The 20,230-nt window shown below is 61.4% G+C and overlaps 1 protein-coding gene across 5 annotated transcripts in view; it reads right to left on the minus strand.

The window, feature by feature from the left end:
* The window catches only part of TMEM184B (transmembrane protein 184B), a 37,548-nt gene that overhangs the window by 8,900 nt on the left and 8,418 nt on the right, over nt 1-20,230 (minus strand). For 4 of the 5 annotated variants that reach the window (XM_051961947.1, XM_051961946.1, XM_051961951.1 and 1 more), the window contains exons 2-5: nt 7,231-7,475; nt 6,781-6,946; nt 1,430-1,520; nt 717-792 (exon numbers count right to left, since the gene is read on the minus strand). In XM_051961947.1, coding sequence (XP_051817907.1) covers nt 717-792; nt 1,430-1,520; nt 6,781-6,946; nt 7,231-7,422 — 525 coding nt within the window. In that variant the 5' untranslated portion in view covers nt 7,423-7,475. Of the gene's footprint in view, nt 1-716; nt 793-1,429; nt 1,521-6,780; nt 6,947-7,230; nt 7,476-9,923; nt 10,332-20,230 lie in introns of those variants that run through there. The other variant, XM_051961949.1, reaches the window with a different exon arrangement.

Raw genomic sequence — 20,230 nt, forward strand, 5'->3', positions numbered from 1 at the left:
AAGCGCCCCCAGCTGGGACTCCCACTTCCCTAACGGGACGGTGCACGGTTCCGGGGGCCGAGGGCGACTCGCATGTAAAAGGGAAATGAGACAAGACGGAGCTCCTGGCTGCCCTGGGCCGGGCCCACGTGTCTGGCTCCCTGGGCTTCTCCCCTCCCACTCTCGTAACGCACTCAGCTGCCTCTCCATTCCAGGGCAACGCGGCCCGGCGAGGACCCCCGATGGGAGCCAGAGGCCCAGGTCCCTCCCTGCCCTGGCCTCCCTGCTTCCTCATCCGTCCTCGCCACACTCAAGCCCGAGCTCCTCCAGGCCTTGCAGCCCCCAAATCCTGACTCAGTAACCTTGGGAATGAGACCCCTCCCTGGCTACAAGCCTGGGCCCACTGCCAGCAAGGTATCCATTACTCAGGGAGGTGCCCACCGCCCAGGAAGATGCCCACCATCCATGAAAGTGCCCATCACCCAGGAAGGTGCCCATCATCCATGGAAGTGCCCAATGCCCAGGAAGGTGCCCGCCATCCATGAAAGTGACCAATGCCCAGGAAGATGCCCACCATCCATGTAAGCGCCCAATGCCCAGGAAGGTGCCCACCATCCATGAAAGTGCCTACCATCCATGAAAGTACCCACCGCCCAGGAAGGTGCCCACCACCCATGAAAGTGACCAATGCCCAGGAAGATGCCCACCACCCAGGAAGGGGCCACTCGGACTCGTACCTGTTTACAGAACCTGAGGAAGCCAATAGAGTACGTCTTTCCCCAGAGGCAGCAGGTCCCATACACGCAGCTTGACCTGAAAGAGAGACGGGAGTGAGCAGAAGTGGGAGGCAAAGGGATGGGTGTTGGGGAGCACCCAGGCCACCCTGGGCAAGCTCATGAGATACAAAGGCTCAGCTCTGGGGCGGTATTTTCCCCTCTGTGGGGCTGACTGGCCAGCCCAGAGATAAGTACGGAGGGGAGATGACAGGGACTAGAGTGAAGGAGATGAAAAGGGATGTCGAAAAGACTCCAGGAAACATGGGCTGAAAGAGGAAGCAGAGAACGTCCGTCCATGAAGTGGCACGGGGCCGGGCAGATCAGAGGCCGAGCCCATCTCTGTGACAGAGTTAATGAGGCTCTAAGGCCTGCCCCCTCTCCTCCAGCCCCGGGGGCCTGGCACTGCCCTCTGCACACGGTGGCGCTCAATCACTACGTGAGGGGCACGGGGGCCTGGCACGAGAGGCAGTTGGCCAGAATCAGAAGCTCCCCTTCCCTCCGGGCCATGTGGGTGCAAGGCGTGCGACTGGGAAGGAGACAGGTCAGGGAGTCGGGGAGGCCTCGTCCTTGCCCACTCCGAGATGGGGCGCCCTCCAAAGTCAGTACCTGGGGGCAACCGTGAGCCTCAGAGCAGGCGAGGGGGGGAGGGGCTCCGGGGAAGGCCCACTACTCACTCGATGGACTTCCCCCGGATCTCGGACATGATGGCACTCTCCCCTCCGAGGTACTCGTAGCAGAGACTCAGAAAGTTGTAGATGACAAAAGCTGTGGAGAAAAGGCCCCAAATCAACTTCTGAGAGACCAACAAGATGGCGGGGGCTTCACTCTCCCAGGGCGCAATGCCCTTCTACCCCACGACCAGAGCGTGAGGGAGAAAGCGAGGGGGGTGCGGAGGTACGTCGCAAACCCGCCCTGGCAGGAATGGAGTCTGGGGCGGCGCCTCATCATCGGCCCGGCTACTCCAGGGACAAATGCGGAGGAAGCTGGCGCGACGTGGAAGGCGGCGATGGGAGAGCCAGGGGCAGGAGGTCAGCACGCCCGGGAGCAGGCCGTGGGGGAAGGGCGCTGGGCTCAGACCCGGCTCCAGAACCCCCTCCGGCCCTCCCGAAGCCCCACGTCCTCGACAGGCCTGGCACTACTTCCCGGGGCCGCTGGGAGAAAGGGCCCGTGCAGAGCCCTCAGCACGCTCACTGGCTCCATCAGCCTTGGCTGTGAGGGGAGAGGGAGGGGAGAAAATCTGGACCTGAGAATGAGTGTGAGAAAACACAGGGCTCTGTCCTTAGCAACAAGGAGGGATGTGGAGGATACTGAGAGAACCGGAGGAGAGACTCACGGCCGGCAGGCGGGCACCCGCCCCGTCACACAGAGGAAGACCGTGAGAGCCGGGGAGCCGGCAAGGAGCCAGCAGCAGCCCTTCTCAGGGGCTCACGAGCAAGGCCATGTGGGGGCGCGAGGGGGATGCGATCCACGAGGGATACTGGCATGAAGAGGAAGGGGCTCGCCTTCTGGCGGGGGACACTGGCACACCTAAAACCCCCTACGGTCTTCATACGAGGTTCCAAGGGGTTAAACACAAGGAGGGACGGAGGCCGGGGTCAGGAAGGGGCTTCATGCAAAGGGGGGCTTCTATGAGGTGGGAGGGGAGGGAGAGGGCCCTCCAGGTAGAGGGTAAGGTCAGGGCAATGACCAACGAGAGCGGCTGCCACGTCACCCGGGAGGAGCAGGCTTGAAGAGTGTGGGCGAGGGAAAGGTGGGCAGGGAGGCTAGAGAGCCGAGCGGAAGCTAGGTGGCAGGGAGGATTCTACAAGCCAAATGAAAGCGTTTGTTTGGTCCTAGACTCTTAAAAAAAAAAAAAAAAAAAAAGCACTATTTTGATACAATCATTTTCCTAGATTTTGTTTTGCATGTAAAAACCTGACACTGAGAAGAATCCGGGGCTTCGCCCACATCACCCACGAGGGCCAGAGTCCCCCACAACGGGGCAGGAGGAAGCACTGAGCTGGCTGAGCAGGGGAACGTGGTCAGAGGTGGCCTTACGGAAAAGCCCTCGGGCAGCAGTGTGACGCCAGACAGCCGTGCGCGTCGGCCATCGAGGGCGCGCGCTCATGACGGGGGAGGAAAGGCTGCTCTCCTTTTACTGTCCATTTGTTCAAGGCTCTCACGGCCAGCCAAGGACCTGTCTGGGGGCCTACCAGCTCTCATCTCCGGCAATCTGAAATCCTAGCTGGAAGGCCCCCAAAGGCTCACAGGAGAAGGCCGCGGGCTGCCCTCCGCTTCTCGGGGCCCGAGCTCACGCCCCTCTCCGAGACCGTCCCTTCCCACGTTTAACTGTTAGGTGGCTTTGCCTGAAATGAGCTGAAAGCTGCCTCCTTCCCTTTTGGCTTCAAATCATAAAAGCTCAGCAGGAGCCATTTTCTCAAACCCACCTGAGGACAGAAACAGCCTGTACAGCTTCCTCAAAAACATGGCCTGGGAACCCGCGGCCTCCCGGGAGGACCACTCCCCTTCTGGGCAGCTCTCGACAGGGAGGAGCTCCTTCAGGAGGAGCCCGGGTCAGTCTCCCAAAGCCGGGACTGTCTGGGGCCCCCCAGAACTGGGACAATCCCTCTCCCATAGGGTACCTACTTCTCTCTGCACTTCCTGCCTCTCCTTTCCCTGCCCCCACCACGTTCTGGCACCTCCAGATAAAACATCCTTAAGCCCTCTGATATTCAGGGAGAACAGTTTGGCATCGGGGGGGCTGCCCCCACCGCCACCATCTCCCCTAAAGAGTGACGTCCAGAACAGAACAAGGCCCTCTGGAGCCGGGCTTCTTAAACTTTGTGACCCCTTTTTGCCTGAGAAATTTTTACGTGACCCTGGGTATGTAAGAATATAAAACATCTACAAACTGTTTCCTGACAATAAATCAAAATTTCTGACCCCTAGATTCAGTTATGAGACTGCAGGGGTCCTCAAACTTTTTAAATAGGGGCCAGTTCACTGTCCCTCAGACTGTGGGAGGCCGGACTATAATAAAAGCAAACACTTTGTTTTATGGGCCTTTAAATAAAGAAGCTTCCTAGCCCTGGGGGTGGGGGATTACGTCCTCAGCTGCCGCATCTGGCCCGCGGGCCGTAGTTTGAGGACCCCTGCCATAGAGAGTGCCAGCCCCCAGTTTGAAGGAGCTGGGCCGAGCAGGGCAGAAGCTGGCAGGATGGGTGGGCTCCAGATTCTAGACCTCCCACTTGTGACAATACAGTTGAGGTGGGCACTGGCCCGTTCTGGGCTGCCCTTCTCCCCGGAGCCTGGGACTGAGCTCCCTGGGGGCGCAGCCAGGAGCTCTCTGCCTCCCTCCTCTCCCAGCCGGCCCCCTGCTGAGCCCCTGGAGGCAGACCCAGGGGGAGCTGGGAAGTCTCTGTCCACGCCCTGCCCAGTTGGCCGAAGCAGCTGTCTCCAGTATACACACAACAAAGCTGGTTCAGGAAGGATTAGAGGGCAGAGTCAAATGGGGAAACAAGAACTCTGCCCTCAGCGAGGGTGTTTAACTAGATTTTAAATAGTTTTGATTGAAAACAGGGAAGGGATCATCTCCCCCAAGTGCCCCTGCTCTCAGGGACAGCGGGAGAGGCCGAGCCCGAGTCTCGAGGCTGGAGGCCAGGCCCCCTCGGCCTTCTGACTCTGCTTATCCCTGGATCAAAAGGAGCTCCAGCGTCCCTCCAGCTCTACCCCCCAACCTCTGCGCTCCCCCCAAAGTGAACAATGGCAAGCAGACACAGTCTCCTCCCGCGGCCAGTTCCTGAATATTCACAGCAAGGAAAGAGAGCCTCTGGAATTCTCCTTTTGGCACCTCTGCTCTTCGATGCCCCCAGTTGCCACAGTGCCGGGGCCAATGCTCCGACCTCCACAGGGCCCTTCCTCCCGGGGTCCCTCTGGCCTCCCAACTTCCTTCCCGCATCACTGGGCCCTGGCCGGCTGGGAACCCGAAGCGTCATGGCTGGACAGTGCCCTCTCCCCGGCTGCTTCCTGCTTCCCGCCCATGTCTGACTGGCGTCTCTCGAGGGTGAGGGCCTTTGTGCCGGACCTCTCACTGACCCTGACTGAGGGGGCTCCCCCAGGCAAGGCTACACACTAGTGACAGGGCCCCAGCTCCCCCGCTCTTGTCCCCGAGGCCGGCCCCGGCCAGAGCAGGGCCCAACGGGGCCGGCGATCCCCTCATTAATAGGCTTGTAGCGGATGTAAACGACAGCAGGAGGTGGGCGTCCTGGGCCTGAGCCAGGAGGGATGGGGGTCCCGGGTCTGGCCCGGAATCCCGCTCCTCCCTTACTCCTGGCAGCAGTGCGACCCCAAGATTCTCGGTCTCCTCCTGTCTGTGAAACCCAGGGGCCGGGGAAGGTCCCCGCCCGCTCCGGAAAGGGGGCCTGGAGCACCCCAAGTTCCTCCAGGCTTTTCAACACAGGACAGACAGTCCCTCCTGGGGTGACTGGGGTCTAGTCCCTGCTCGGGGGCAGGGGAACGCATGGCGCGAGCTTCTCTGCTGACCTGAGTCTTCACAAACCTTGTCCCCTACAAGCCTGGGAACTCCCAGCTTCCATTTTGATGGAAACCTGGCAAATCTAAAGCCTACAGGGAAGGAAAAAGGAAACAAGCCCGAAGGAGCCCCAACTCCACCACAGCCCAAGTCTCCTCCCCTTCCTTACGGTCCCTGAGCTCCCCCAACCCCGGGGCCTTCCCAGAGGCCAGGGGGCACTAAGAGAAGTAAAGAAGCGCTGAGAGTATCTCTCACACGCGCGCGGCCGCCCCCCACTCCAGCTCCGCGCGGGCCCAGCTGCCCCCGAGCCCCCGGCCAGCAGCAGGCCAGAAGAAAGCGGCTTCAGAAAAGGCTCCAGGTGCCGAGGGGAGAAGGCAGGAAGTGGGGCCCACCGACTCCGGACGCCAAGAGCTGGCGACCTTTGGGGTGGCCGGACCCCCGGCAGATGTTCTGATGTTTGCAAACACTCTCAGAGAAAGGGAGCAGAGAATGGCGTTGCTAGGAGATGGCTCTCGCAGGGCAGCAGACTTCCTGCTCGGCTCTGACTCGGCTTCGCGGGGGGAGGCGGCGGGAAGGGAACAAAGATGGCCTACGGGGCCGGGGAGGGTCCGCCCACCATCTGCCACCACCGCTCGGCTTTGTCAGAGAGCTCAGGGGCTGGCGGGCCCCTCGGGCAGAGGAGGGTGCCCGGGACCCTCCGCCCGCCTCCGTGCTCCAGGAGGAGCGAGCGTGGGGCTGCGCCACGACCAGGGCGAGGCCGGGCCTTTGCTCCCAGGGGAGCACCTTCCTGGGAGGGCCTCCTCAGGAGCCGCTCTGGGTGCTCCCTCACCCCCGGGACTCGGAGGTGTGATGGCTCGGGGGGGAGGGGAGGAAGAAGGGGGGGAGGGAGCAGCTGGGACCCGGCCCGGCTTCCTGCTGGGGCCAAAAAGGTGGCCTGCGCCTCCATCCCTAATCCAGGAGTTTCCAGGGGCGGAGAGTAGGAGGGAAAGGTCGGCACGTTGGGGGGAAGGCTTTGAGGAGGAGGAAGAAAGGGCCTAGTGCTGAGGGCACAGCCCTGGGCACCTGCTTCTGTTCTAGTCCCTCCCTCTACCTGCCAGATAACACAGACAAGGCCCAACCACAGCAAGTGCCTCAGTTGCTACATCTGTAAACTGGGGGCAGGGCTGGTGCCGCTCGCTTCCACGAAGAGCTCCATCAATGGGGAGGGGAGCAGGAAGCGGGGGACGGGGAGCAGGAAGCGGGGGACAGGGGGCTCTGCCCCGCTGCCCCCAGCTTGGCGCGAGGTCCAAGGATAACGAGGATGGGCTGCCTGCTGAGGGATCTCCGCCCCGATTACCCCCTGCCCCACCGGGACGGCCCGGGAGAAGTCGGAGAGCCTCTGCAATGGGACGTGTGCCTGGGCCCCCGCCATCTCAGCTCAGCAAACACAGCCTTCCCGGGGAAGCCGAGGCCGGGCCGCCCGCCCCAGCCCGGACAGGAGCCCGCGAGCAGCTCCGGGAGCCCCCGGGGCCTTACCCTCATAGCAGTCCCGCACGGTGCCGAAGTACACGTAGTACTGGTCGTTGGTGAAGAAGAGGAGGCTGAGCCAGGAGTCGAAGGCGTAGATGGGCACGATGAAGAGGATGCGGACGATGTAGCGCTGCTCGTTGGGGCAGCTGTAACAGCGCAGGTGCCGGTAGATCTGGGGGCAGAGCCGGGACGCCGCCGTGAGCCCCCCGAGGGGGGTGCCCAGAGCCCTGGGGGCCCGGGAGGGCGGGGTCCGGCCCACGCCGGGGAAGAGGCCTGGAGGGGGTGGGAGCCCGTGGGCTCCGTGCTCCGGCACCGGCTTGGGTCCGTTACAGGAATCTCACGCCGGCTCTACAAACCTTCCCACGCTATCAGGGAGATCCCGCCCGGGGCGCCCCCGACAGGCCAGGGCCCGGGAAGCCAGGGAAGGCCCCCTCCCCCAGCAGGGCCAGCGCTCACCTGGTGGCCGGTGATGAGCAGGGCCGTCCACACGAAGAAGCCGGAGATGGCCTGGGCGGCGGTGGTCATCAGGAAGATGGGCTGCTCCACGGCGGTCGGGCTGCCTTCGGGGACCCAGGAGAAGCTGGGAGGGGCGGCGGTGGTGGGCGGGGAGGCCGGCTCGGGGGCCAGCACGGCCTGGGTCACCATCATGGTGCTTTCGGGCGGCGGCTCCCCCTGGGGAAGCCCTGGAGCGGGACGCGAGCCTGGAGAGGGGACAAACACCCAGCGTGAGGTCGGGCCCGAGCCTGGGAACAACCCCCGGGCGACCAGTGGGCCGCGGCCCCTCGGGCAGCCTGACGGGGGGACGACGAACGGGCGACGCGCTGCCGAGACAGAAGCGAAGGGGCCGCGCCCAGGAGGAAGTGGGGTTTGGGTTGGGACTGAGGGGGGCCGGGGACGTCGGGTCGGGGGAGAGGGGGCCCAGAGCCAGAGACAGGCCTGAGAAGGGGCCGGGGATGGACGTCCCTGAGCCGCCTCAGCAAAGGGGTCTGAGCGAGGGTGCTGCCATCCGAACCTTCCTCTGGCTCGCCACCCCCCCAACGATTTCCCCATCACCCACTCCCACACCCACCCAAGAGAACCACGGCCCATCCCCGTTCCAGACATATAAATAGAGAGCTTGTGCCCACGTCACGGGGGGGGGGGGGGAAGGGGGGCTCTCAGAGGCTGCACCCACGGCCGGCCTGGTGGGACCCCCAAGCCCGGTGCGGCTCTCGCGGGGACAGCGCGGTCGGGGCCAAGGCTGGCGCCCACAAGAAGGGCCCGGCAGCTCTCCCCAAGCTCCGGAGGGTGTCACACGGCTCACTGCTGCCACCTACGGGCGGGCCCGGAAGGGCGGCCCTCCCAGGCTGGAGCAAGCCCTCCCCCTGCTGTCCGAAAGTGGCACGGACCCCCATCGGGCCCTTCCCGGAGGACCTCTCACTGGCACAGAGAGCATTCACTTTGTCCCAAGGGGCAGAAATGCAAAATAAACCAAAACATCGCTGTTGTTTTATTAATAGTTACACTGCTGGAATAATAATGTGCTGCTGGACACGGGCCAGAACTAATCCGAAAAGCCATGGGGGGGGAGGGGGCGCCAGGCGGGGCCCTGTCCCGTTCCCTCGCTGGGGGCACCCATAAGAAGGCAGGTTGGTGCAAAGGGCAGAGCTCTGACCTCCGAGAGAGGCTCTCCCTGGCAGTGGCCTCCGTTTCCTCAGCTGTAACACGAAGGGGTGGGCTCGGAGCCTCTCAGGCCCCTTCCCGCTCTCCTTCCAGGATCACTAGCCCTTCTCGGGCCGGAGGCAGGGGCTGGACCAGATATTCCCCTATCTGGGGCTCCCACGGAGCGGGCTCTCCGCCAAAACGGTGTCAGCAAAGAAACCCGAGCAGCTCATCGGCCAAAGGACCGAGCCCGTTACCCCGAGCAATGCAGACGGGCCCCGCCCCGGCACCCAGAGAGAGGCCGGGACCAAAACCGGGCCGGAAGGAACCTCTGAGGGCCGGGAAAGGCTCTCCCGGGGGCGGCGACTGCTAGCAGCTGGGACGCTCGGCCCGACACTGGGCCCGACTCTGGGCCATGATGCTGCTGCCATCACGAGTCAGGCCAGAACCTGGAACCGGCTCTTCCTTAACCACGAGGCTTTTCTTTTTCTCTACGGTAACCGGGGTTAAGTGATTAGGGTCGACTCGGTACCGAGTGTCTGAGGCCGGATTTGAACTCTGGTCCTCCCGGCTCGGCCGTGCTCCTGTGCCGCCCGTGGCATCTACCATGGGGGGGGGATCAGGAAAGCTTCGCAGAGGAAGGAGGCAACGTCTGGGCTAAAGAGAGCTCGCGTGGCAAGGCTGGAGCTGTGAGGGCCCAGGGAAGGGGTTTCAGGCACCGGAAGCGCTTGGGCCGCTGCAGGAGGGGAACGGAAGCGCGGCTGGGCCCCAGGGAACAGGAGCTGGAGCCAGACTCGGTGGAGCCTTCGGGGCCCGGCCCAGGGACCACCTGTGCGGTGACGTGAGCCAGTAAGGAAGGAGGGGAGGGAGTGGATGACACGGTCAGACTAGTGTCTCGGGGAGATTCTCCTGACAGCTGGAGGGGGCGGCCATTTGTTGAGTAGGGATCAGACTCCTCCGGCTCCAGGGAGGGACCTGAAGGGAAGGAGCAAAAGTTCCACGCAGGGAGGCAGATTTCGGCTCGTATCCAGAAGGAATGTCTAAAGAGGCCGAGCTGTTCAGCCACCGAGGGGGCCGCCCACTGGGCAGTGCAGCAGCAGCGGGCACCAAGCAGGGCCCGGCCGAGGGGACGGGGAGGGGCTCACGCAGCCCCAGGAGACCGGGTGGGACCAGAGCAGCGTCTGCAACTGGACCTTGGGAGCTTGTTTAAAACCAGACTGACAAGACCCCCTCCCCCTCCCCCCGCAGACGCTACGGTTCTGGATGGACCTCCTTTGGGCCCGGCTTCGGCTCCCGCTGCCTCTCCCCTCGTTTTATTGTGCGGGCTGTGCACAACCTAATTAATCCTAGTTCAGGCCAGTGGAGAATCATTTATTTCTCTCCCCAGCTGTTTTCTACTGCTCCAAACAAAGCCACAGAAACCCCTTTGTTTCCTGAGCGGGAGCCTGGGCAGCCCTTTGTAATCCCTTTACCCAGAGGCCAGTGGAAACCAGAAGGGGAAGCCACACCTAGTCAGATGTCCGGCTCTGGGCGGCACGGGCCCCTGGAAACGCCGTAAATCATGGAAGCTGGCTGGTCCCCCGGCTTCCACCTCTCCCGGCCGTGCGTAAGCACGCTCAGCGCTGCCAGCACCTCCCAAAGCGAGAAGCGGGTCACCTGGCACTTCCTGGAAAGAGGATCCCGGCTACGGCCAGTTTCCATGCAGGCCGTAAAAGCACCCGCCAAAGACCCCTGCTGGGCAAGGCCTGAGGGAACGGGGGAGAGGGCTGCAGGGTGGAAGGGGAGGCAGGAAACGTGGCGGCTGCCCCGAGCCTGGAATACATGTGGTCCCACGCTGGGGCTCCTCAGGAAACCAGGCCCACAATGCCCAACCCTGGTGTCACGGTGGCCACCTCAGAGGGCCGCATCTCCACAGGGAGGGAGGGAGGGAAGGAAGGAAAAAAGAAAGAAGAGAGAGAGAAGAAAAAGAAAGAAGGAAAGAAGAGAATAAAGAAAGAAGAGAAAAGAAAGGAAGGCTGAAGGGAGGGAGGGAGGGATCACCCATCTAAAAACTGTTCCCAGGCACTTCCAGAAGGGGCGGCACAGGATGACTCCAACACGCCCAAGCACCTGAGCCTATCCCCAACATCCCAACCACCAATCAGGTCCCAGAACCGCCCTGCGGCCCAGCAGGTCCCTCGGGCATTGGCTGGTTCAGCTTAAGCAGAAAGAGGCCGAAGGGCCCCAGCTCCTTTCTCCAGCACGCCTTGTCCCCCCAAGACTTTAGAGCGCGGGTCTGAGTCTAGAGGGGGCGGTGGGGTGAATACCTGCGGGGGGCACCGGACAGGCAGGGGGAGGAGCGAGTGACAGACGGCACCCGGAACACGCCACGTTGCTTCAGCTCCGGCCATGCTGGTGAGGAGGCTGCGGCACAGACGGGAGCGCCCAGAGGTCCCTGGGCCACGGGGCACACGAGGCATCGAGCTGGAGCCGGGGGTCCCCCGGGGGAGCTGGACGAGGGCCCCACGGGTGGTCCCTGACCGTTCCCCCCACTCTGCCCGGCCACGCTCCCCCAGAAGCGCCCCTGAGACGAGGCGCCCGTTCCCACGAGCAGCTCCCCGGCAGCACAGCCCAAGCAGCGGCTGAGAGCGAGTCCCATCTGACGCATCACGGCCCGTTCTAAATGGGCCACTGACACCCACCCACTCCCCATCACCGACTGCCAAGTGCTGATGCTGACAAGCTAGATTGTCTTTCTCCTCTGCTGACCTTATTCTCCTCCATTTTTTCTCAACTCCCGCCTGCCATTAACTTCTGAGTATGCTCTGGGAGGAGGAAGCAAAGGGGGAAGGCCATTTCTATTTTAATTTTTAAAAACTAAAAACTCCCATGGGTTCTATTTTTGTTCATTAATCTCAAAGGATCAAAGCACGCTGAGCTCCGACTATGAAGAGCTCTCTCACACAGCTGTAACACCCACAACATCCACGCTAAACTTATAACAAATTAGCATGTACGTCTACAGAATATTTATGAGGTTATGATTTTCTTTATCAGAAAGAAATCCTCCTTTTTGCCCGGTCCAATGAAAACGGGCTCAGGCCTAAGCTCCGCTCGGCTCCCTAACAGCCGAAAGGGTTCCCTCGCTCGCCGGTATTCAGGAGCGACAATGAAGTCCTTCTTGCCTGAGCTATTCTTCCGAGCCCCAGACAACTTGATCCGCTCTATTAAGTTCGGGTGTGTGTGCCTGCCTTTTGTGGGGAGGCTGGCCCGCATTAGCATAGGCCAGCCATCTCAGCAGTGGGCCCTCCCCCAGAGAAAGAGGGCCGGGGGGGTCCTGAACAGGTTACCCTTCTGAACGGGGTCACCCACGCCTGCGGTCGGGCAGGAGGGAGACCCTCTCATGCAGAGGCCCAGGGGCACCCCCCGATGCCCCACGGGCCCAGGAAGAATGCGGCCCGGTCATGAGATGCGGAGATCTGAGAACCGAGGTGGCAGTTTCTGTTCCTGCCGCTGTTTTGTAAAGACCCGCTGGCCTCTCGCAGGAGGGAATCAGGTGATCTGGCCTAAAAGCGGGCTTGAAATGCCCTAATCCAGGGCAGAGGCAGAAAAGAGGGAGCCGAGAAAACGGAACTCGTCCCACTGGGTCCAAGGTCAGAGGGCCCTGCCCACAGGAGCAGGCTCCCGTCTCCCTGCCTGACACTGAGGGACCAGACCCCCCCCATGGCCCAGCCTCCTGGCCCGGGGGAGCGCCCCCAGCCACCTCCTGCACAAAGCCTCCTCTGCAGACCAGGGGCCTCCTCCAGCCCTGGGCCTCTCCAGACCACTCATCTGGCCCTGGATCACAGACCGCCTCCCGATCCTGCTCCTCCTCCCGGAGGTCCCGGGCCGGGCTGGGGATGAATCCTGCACCGCCATGTGCGCCTTCAGGTGCCACGGGCAGCTCGCTGCTCCGGACACAGGGCAGGGGGTGGGTGGCCGGGCCCGGGGCAGCGAGGCGCGGTGGGGCTGGGAAGGGCCGAGCCTCTGGCCCGAGCTGGATCCGGCTGCGGGGAGCCGGGCCACCCATCAAGCAGCATTGGTGAAGACTAAGGGGCCGGTGCTCTGCGCAGCCTGGGAGGCAGAAGCAAAAAGGCAAAAGCCCTGCTGCCTTCGAGGAGCTTCTCCAGAGGAACAAAAGCAGAGAGATCCAGAGTGAACCGATCTGGGAGAGGACGGCCCTGGCAGCCGAGGCTGCTGGGAGAGGGCTCCTACAGGGAGCAGGGTCTGGGGTGGGAAGGCAGAAGGAGAGCGTTCCAGCTGTGCAAATGATGGAGGGGGAGACGGAGCACTGGGTCTGAGGGACGGCAAGGAGGCCACCTGGCCTATGGAGGACATCCAAGGGAGCACGTCAACACACTGGACACGGAGGGGAGGGCAGCCAAGATGGTCCCTGACTGTTCCCCCCACTCTGCCCGGCCATGCTCCCCCAGAAGCGCCCCTGACACGAGGCGCCCGTTCCCACGAGCAGCTCCCCGGCAGCACAGCCCAAGCAGCGGCTGAGAGCGAGTCCCATCTGACGCATCACGGCCCGTTCTAAATGGGCCACTGACACCCACCCACTCCCCATCACCGACTGCCAAGTGCTGATGCTGACAAGCTAGATTGTCTTTCTCCTCTGCTGACCTTATTCTCCTCCATTTTTTTCTCAACTCCCGCCTGCCATTAACTTCTGAGTATGCTCTGGGAGGAGGAAGCAAAGGGGGAAGGCCATTTCTATTTTAATTTTTAAAAACTAAAAACTCCCATGGGTTCTATTTTTGTTCATTAATCTCAAAGGATCAAAGCATGCTGAGCTCCGACTATGAAGAACTCTCTCACACAGCTGTAACACCCACAACATCCACGCTAAACTTATAACAAATTAGCATGTACGTCTACAGAATATTTATGAGGTTATGATTTTCTTTATCAGAAAGAAATCCTCCTTTTTGCCCGGTCCAATGAAAACGGGCTCGGGCCTAAGCTCCGCTCGGCTCCCTAACAGCCGAAAGGGTTCCCTCGCTCGCCGGTATTCAGGAGCGACAATGAAGCCCTTCTTGCCTGAGCTATTCTTCCGAGCCCCAGACAACTTGATCCGCTCTATTAAGTTCGGGTGTGTGTGCCTGCCTTTTGTGGGGAGGCTGACCCGCATTAGCATAGGCCAGCCATCTCAGCAGTGGGCCCTCCCCCAGAGAAAGAGGGCCGGGGGGGTCCTGAACAGGTTACCCTTCTGAACGGGGTCACCCACGCCTGCGGTCGGGCAGGAGGGAGACCCTCTCATGCAGAGGCCCAGGGGCACCCCCCGATGCCCCACGGGCCCAGGAAGAATGCGGCCCGGTCATGAGACACGGAGATCTGAGAACCGAGGTGGCAGTTTCTGTTCCTGCCGCTGTTTTGTAAAGACCCGCTGGCCTCTCGCAGGAGGGAATCAGGTGATCTGGCCTAAAAGCGGGCTTGAAATGCCCTAATCCAGGGCAGAGGCAGAAAAGAGGGAGCCGAGAAAACGGAACTCGTCCCACTGGGTCCAAGGTCAGAGGGCCCTGCCCACAGGAGCAGGCTCCCGTCTCCCTGCCTGACACTGAGGGACCAGACCCCCCCCATGGCCCAGCCTCCTGGCCCGGGGGAGCGCCCCCAGCCACCTCCTGCACAAAGCCTCCTCTGCAGACCAGGGGCCTCCTCCAGCCCTGGGCCTCTCCAGACCACTCATCTGGCCCTGGATCACAGACCGCCTCCCGATCCTGCTCCTCCTCCCGGAGGTCCCGGGCCGGGCTGGGGATGAATCCTGCACCGCCGTGTGCGCCTTCAGGTGCCACGGGCAGCTCGCTGCTCCGGACACAGGGCAGGGGGTGGGTGGCCGGGCCCGGGGCAGCGAGGTGCGGTGGGGCTGGGAAGGGCCGAACCTCTGGCCCGAGCTGGATCCGGCTGCGGGGAGCCGGGCCACCCATCAAGGAGCACTGGTGAAGACTAAGGGGCCGGTGCTCTGCGCAGCCTGGGAGGCAGAAGCAAAAAGGCAAAAGCCCTGCTGCCTTCGAGGAGCTTCTCCAGAGGAACAAAAGCAGAGAGATCCAGAGTGAACCGATCTGGGAGAGGACGGCCCTGGCAGCCGAGGCTGCTGGGAGAGGGCTCCTACAGGGAGCAGGGTCTGGGGTGGGAAGGCAGAAGGAGAGCGTTCCAGCTGTGCAAATGATGGAGGGGGAGACGGAGCACTGGGTCTGAGGGACGGCAAGGAGGCCACCTGGCCTATGGAGGACATCCAAGGGAGCACATCAACACACTGGACACGGAGGGGAGGGCAGCCAAGATGGCGGATCAGAGACAGCCACCCAGCCAAACTCCCCCTCCCTCCCCCTCCAGACAACTTTAAATAGTGCTTCTGGTCAAATTTTGGAGTGACAGAGCCAACAAATGTCAGCAGGAGCAATTCATCTAGCCCAAGACTACTCAGGAGGTCTCCGGGCTGGGGGCCGGCCCGGAGAGTGACACCGACAACTGGGGTGGGCGCGGAGGCAGGCGGGATGTCAGCAGCAGCCACAACTCGGGGACTCTGAGCCCAGAGAGAGCAAGGGGGTGAGACATCCGTCAGAAGGAGATTTCAGGGGACCCTCGGCTAGCACGGGGCGCAGCTGGGGCTGACCGGCAACGCTCTCGCCCACACGCAGTCTGGGCCACAGTTCCGGGGCAGAGAGGGACACTGGAGGGAGCAGGGGCCCGGGAGGGTTAAAGGCTTTTCTGGGGAAGAACGAGAGCGAGCCAGCAGTGACAAGCCCTGAAAACGGCAGCGTGAAAACCCCGCCCCCCACGCCCGGATGAGCAGAGTCCAACCTGAACATAACGTTCAAAGTCAAGAAACAGACTGAGAAAAGGGGCAAACAACAACAACAGAGCCTCACCATAAAAAGCTAGCGGGGTGCCAGGACTGACTAAGTCGCAACCCAGAAGGCAAAAATGTGAGAACACCTGCACGCCAAGCCTCAAAATAAAATGCTCCTGGAAGCCGAGCCCAACAAGAATTCCTAAAACAGAGCGAGAAAGCTAAGAGTAGTAGAGGAAAAAATGGCAAAAGTGAGGCAAGGAAAGCGTGAAAAAGAGTCCACAGATGCCACAAATTCACTCAAAGCTACTTTAAAGGGCATTTCAAGCCCGCTTTTAGGCCAAATCACCCGATTCCCTACTGCGAGAGGCCCAATGGGACGTAACAAAACAACAGCACTAACAGAAACCCCGTCTCGAGCGGCCTGGGCCCAGGTCGGTTCTCAGATCGCCGCGTCTCATTTAAAAAAAATAGCCAAATGAAAAAGATGTACAGAAGTTCACTGGTGAAAATAATTCTGTAAAAATTAGAATTGGGCAAGTGAAAGCTAATGAGAAAAAAAAAAAAAAAAGGAGAAGGCCTTTCTGTGCAAATATACTGAGAGCAGCTGGTGGGAAAGAATTAGAACCCAGGGGACGTTCACCAACTGGGGAAAGGCTAAACAAGTGGAGGTACACCACTGGGAAACGAGGAGAAGGGCGGTTCCAGAGAAACACGGGAAGACTGACGTGAACGGATGCAAAGTGGAGTGAGAAGAACCAAGAGAACATTGTAACAAGGAGCAACTGTGGAAGACCTGGCTTCTCTGAGCAATACGATGATCTAAGACGATTCTAAAGGACTCATGCCGGGAAAATGCCCTCCCCTCCAAAGAGAGAAACGAGCGCAAACTCAAGTATAATTTTCTCACTTTCATTATTTCCCCCAATATGGCGAATGTGGAAATGTATAATTGAGATCCTATTACTCATCCTCTCGGTGGGTCGGGGAGAGAGAGAATTCAGAACTCAAATTTTGAAAAGACAAACATATTTTTATAAATATTAGAAATAATTATTAGAAATAAATTAGATTAGGAAATTATGAGGAAATACAAATTAAAAAGCTAGAAATGACTGATCCCAAGGGGCTGATGATGAAGCACGCTGCCCTAGCCATGCCCCAGCAGAGAGACAACAGACTCGAACAGAATGAAGATCTGTATTTCAACACGGCAACGTGGGAATTTGTTTTGCTTGACTAAGCATAACTGATACAAGAGTTTTGCTCTTTCCCCACCCCGAGATGCAGGGGTGAAGGGTAAGATAGAAAATAAATTCTTAGCTGAAAAGATTGTTAAAAAAAATAGTAAGACTACAGTGGATAGAGCACCAGGAGGACCTGAGTTCAAATCTGGCCTCAGACTTAACGCTTCCTGGCTGTGTGACTCTGGGCAAGTCACTTAACCCCAGTTGTCTCAGCAAAATAAAGAAAGAAATAAAGAGTGAGACTAGGAAGGTAGGCAGGGGCCGGTTTACGAAGAGCTTGGAGGCCAAACCGAGGGGGCCATATTTGATGTGAGAAGTTTCCCTGGTGACACGGAGGCGCCTGCTGTGGCAGCCATGTGGGTGATGGAAAGGAACAAGGGGGAGAAGAGGGAGGAAGAGCCCCTGGGAGCCTCCAGCTACAGGCCGCAGGAGCAAAGGCGGCGGCTGTAGGAGCGAAGTAAAGGGAAGGCAGCAGGGAAGATGCAGAGACATGGAGAGAGGGGTGTGGTGGGGGAAGGGGGAAGGCTGGGTGCCTGGGAGTGGGGAGGGCGGGCTAATCTGGCAAGGCAGAGTACTCTGGACTAGTTACTGCACTATCTGCTGCATCCTCAGAAGGGGCCCTCCCGAGAGGGGACCCTCCCTCCTAGGAGATAAAGGCTGCCCAGAGGCCCTGAGATATGGGGAGTAGAAGGAACTCCCCCATCCGCTCCTTCCTGGCGGGGCGACTGAAGGAGGCTCTGGGCCTCTCTGGGCCCCATCTGTCAAATGGGCACACCACCAAACCTACCACTTACTCCTGGGGCTCCTCCAAGGCTTTGTCAGCTGTGCAGAAGCAAGAGCGACGCCTCTTCTACCCTAAGGGCTGTTAAAGAGACACGGGGGAGTCTGGCCCACTGGGGACTTTTTATTTGCTTAGCCCTGAGTGGGCAAAATTGGAAGGGGCTCCAGTGAGGTGGATTTTGGCCCTTGGTGACAAGAGCAGCCGGTGGGCTCTGGGGAAGGTCTCCGTCGCTGGAGGTCTGCTCAGAAAGGCAGGAGGAGCCCCCGCTGGGAGGTGGTGGAGAGGGTGAAGGTGGGGGCGGGACCCCACGCTCCTGGGACTCTGGAAACTCATGAAACGTCTGTGTGTCGGCCGCATCGAGGGCACATGGCCGGGGGACGCCCGCCGAGGCAGAGGAGGACTCCCCGGGGAGCCACCAGCCCTGGCACCTCCCTGGGCTCTTCGGGTCTGGAAGCCCTTGGCCAGGATCTCTCGTGATCCATCAAGTTCGTGGGTGGGGACCCCGGGGCCCTTTCTAGCCCTGAGGTGTCTGAAGCCGGAGGGGAGCCTGACTCCCGAGGCTGGCGGCCAGTCTCACAGGCAGGGCACTCCCAGTAGCTGCCTCCCATCTTTCCCCCCGTGACCCCCTGCCCCAAGTTGCCTAAGGCACAGCCCAAGCCCTGGAAAGTCATTTTAATTCAGAGAAGCATCTGTTGATCAAGGCCTTTGGGGGATGTGCCCCAGGAGACACGATCCCTCCCCACGGGGCCCCCAACCTAGTCCGGAGGTAGAGACCAGGCAGCCCCACAAAAAGGGGCATCGAGCACGCGGCCCGGGGGAAGGCGGCCCCCTCTGACTGGACCGAGCAGGGGCTGCAAATGGCAGAGGCGGAGTCTGAGGTGGGACTGACTCTGGCCATCGCAGCCCCTCAAAGGGGGACCAGGTGGGGCCGGGGCTGGCGAGGAGACCCAGCGGCAGCGCAGAGCAGAGATGGGGCATAGGGAGGGCACAGAGGCCTGGGCTTTGGCTGGCGTGCTGACAGGCACCGAGACCACAAGGAGATCTCACGTTAAGGTTTACACCGTACACACGCCTGTCTGACAGGTGAAGCCGCGCTCGGGCTGGAAATGGCTGGCGCAGGTCACACGGCTGCTGGCGCAGGTCACACGGCTGCGAGCATCTGGGGGTCCCGACACGCACGAGCCCGTGTGGGCACCGGGGCAGAGGATCGGGGACGCACTCAGAGCGGTGGTTCTGAGCCTGGACCCGCATGGCAGGAGGGACAGAGCACCCCCCCCCCCAGAAACGAAACAAGGCCTGGCCACTAAAGATGCCATAGGTCCTCAGACATCCCCAGCACCTCCCCGAGCCCCCCGCCATGTGGCCCACTTCTCCCACAGAGCTCCTGCTGACCGGGGGTCCCTCCCACCATCCGAAGGAAGACTTCTGTTTTCCCTCATTCAGCCGAACCCACCTGGGAGAGATGCTGACCCCCCCCTTCTGCTCGGTGTTCCATGGGAAGCAGTCACAACCCCTCCCCCACCAAGAGGGTCTCACGGGGGCGGCGGGAAGGCCTGCCTGCACCATGTGCCAGGGAGTTCCTGGGGGAGGCCCCAGCCTGCAGGCAAAGGCCCTTCCTGCCACCAAATCCGGCCGTGCTAGAAGGCAGAGTGGAAGGCCCCGGAGCACTCCTAGCCCGGCGTGGCCCGTAAGGAGAAGGGCCGACGGCTAGCTCTTCTGCAGCACCTACTATGTGCCGGGCGCTTCACAGAGGGGAGCCCGGCCGCTGCCGCCCTCGTGTTCCTCACTTCCAAAAGGGCCGGTGCCCTGGCCCATCCCTAGGAGGCCATTCCAGCTCAGGTTCTGAGGCAGGGGGAGGCTCCCCCCGCAGGGCAGCATCCCACCTCGTGCTAATTGACCCCACTGGGCCCTGGAGAGGAACCACGGGAGATAATTACGGATGCACTGGGGAGGCTGCTGCAGAGAGCGGGTCCTGGGCACCAGAGCTACCCAGCGAGCATTAACACCGCCTCTTGCTCACCCGCCTTTCCAGCCAAGCGGACCCGCTGTAAACACGCTAGCGCACCATCCTCCCCACGCGTGGCTCCTCCCAGGACCCCTGGCCGGAGCGCCCTCCCCTGCCTTTCCCAGGAGCCCCTTCCCAGCTCTCTTGACCTCCCAGAATGCAGCACCTGCATCCCACCGGCCCGGCCTCACAGAGCCCGGCTCCCCTGCACGCCGGGCCAGGTCCCTGCACTCAGTGAAAGTTAATTCCGCCCCACTTGAACCCTCTCCCCAGCCTGTAACAGAACCAAGGGGCATTTGTCTCAGCTCAGAGGCCGGAGGCCCGAGGCCGGGGCGCTGCTGGGAGAAGGAACATGGGCCTTGGGGCTCTCTGAGGGCCCGGAGCCCCGGAGCCCCGACTCCCAGCCTGGGGGAAGGGCTGGCTAGCCAGTAGCAGACAGGCAGAGGGCCCTCACGGTGGGCAGTGAGCACCCCGGATTTCCGGCTAGGCCCAAAGCTCGGCCCGCCTAACTGGGGTGCTGCAGGGCTCCCCGACCCCTCCCTCTCCTCCCCAGCGGGAGCCACAGAGGCCAAAGGGCAAGACAAGGAAAAGCAGCTGGAAGGGGAAGGGCAGAGGGCGCCCGCACGGCCTTCTAGGGATGTCGCTCCTTCTGGCAGACGGAGCTCCGCAGAGGCCCAAAGGGAACGAGTTCTCTGTGTAAAGCCAGTTCTGGCCTCCGAACAGTCCGTTCTGGCAAACCCGGTCCCAGCCCCGGCGGCACTCCCCTGCCAAGGCTGACTAAAAGGGGGCACCGTGAGCGGGCACAGACCGAGCCTGAGAGCAGCCTCCTCCTGCCTGGGAAACGTGCTCCGGGGAGGGGAGGCTCCAGAGCCTTTCCCCGTTCTGGACCCGCCGCCATCCCCCCTGAACAGGCAAACAAAACGCCAGCGGAGGGGAAGGCCCGGGAGTCAGTGTGTTCCCTTCGTTCTCCT

The sequence above is a fragment of the Antechinus flavipes genome, chromosome 5, assembly GCF_016432865.1.
Source record: "Antechinus flavipes isolate AdamAnt ecotype Samford, QLD, Australia chromosome 5, AdamAnt_v2, whole genome shotgun sequence".
Taxonomy (NCBI): domain Eukaryota; kingdom Metazoa; phylum Chordata; class Mammalia; order Dasyuromorphia; family Dasyuridae; genus Antechinus; species Antechinus flavipes.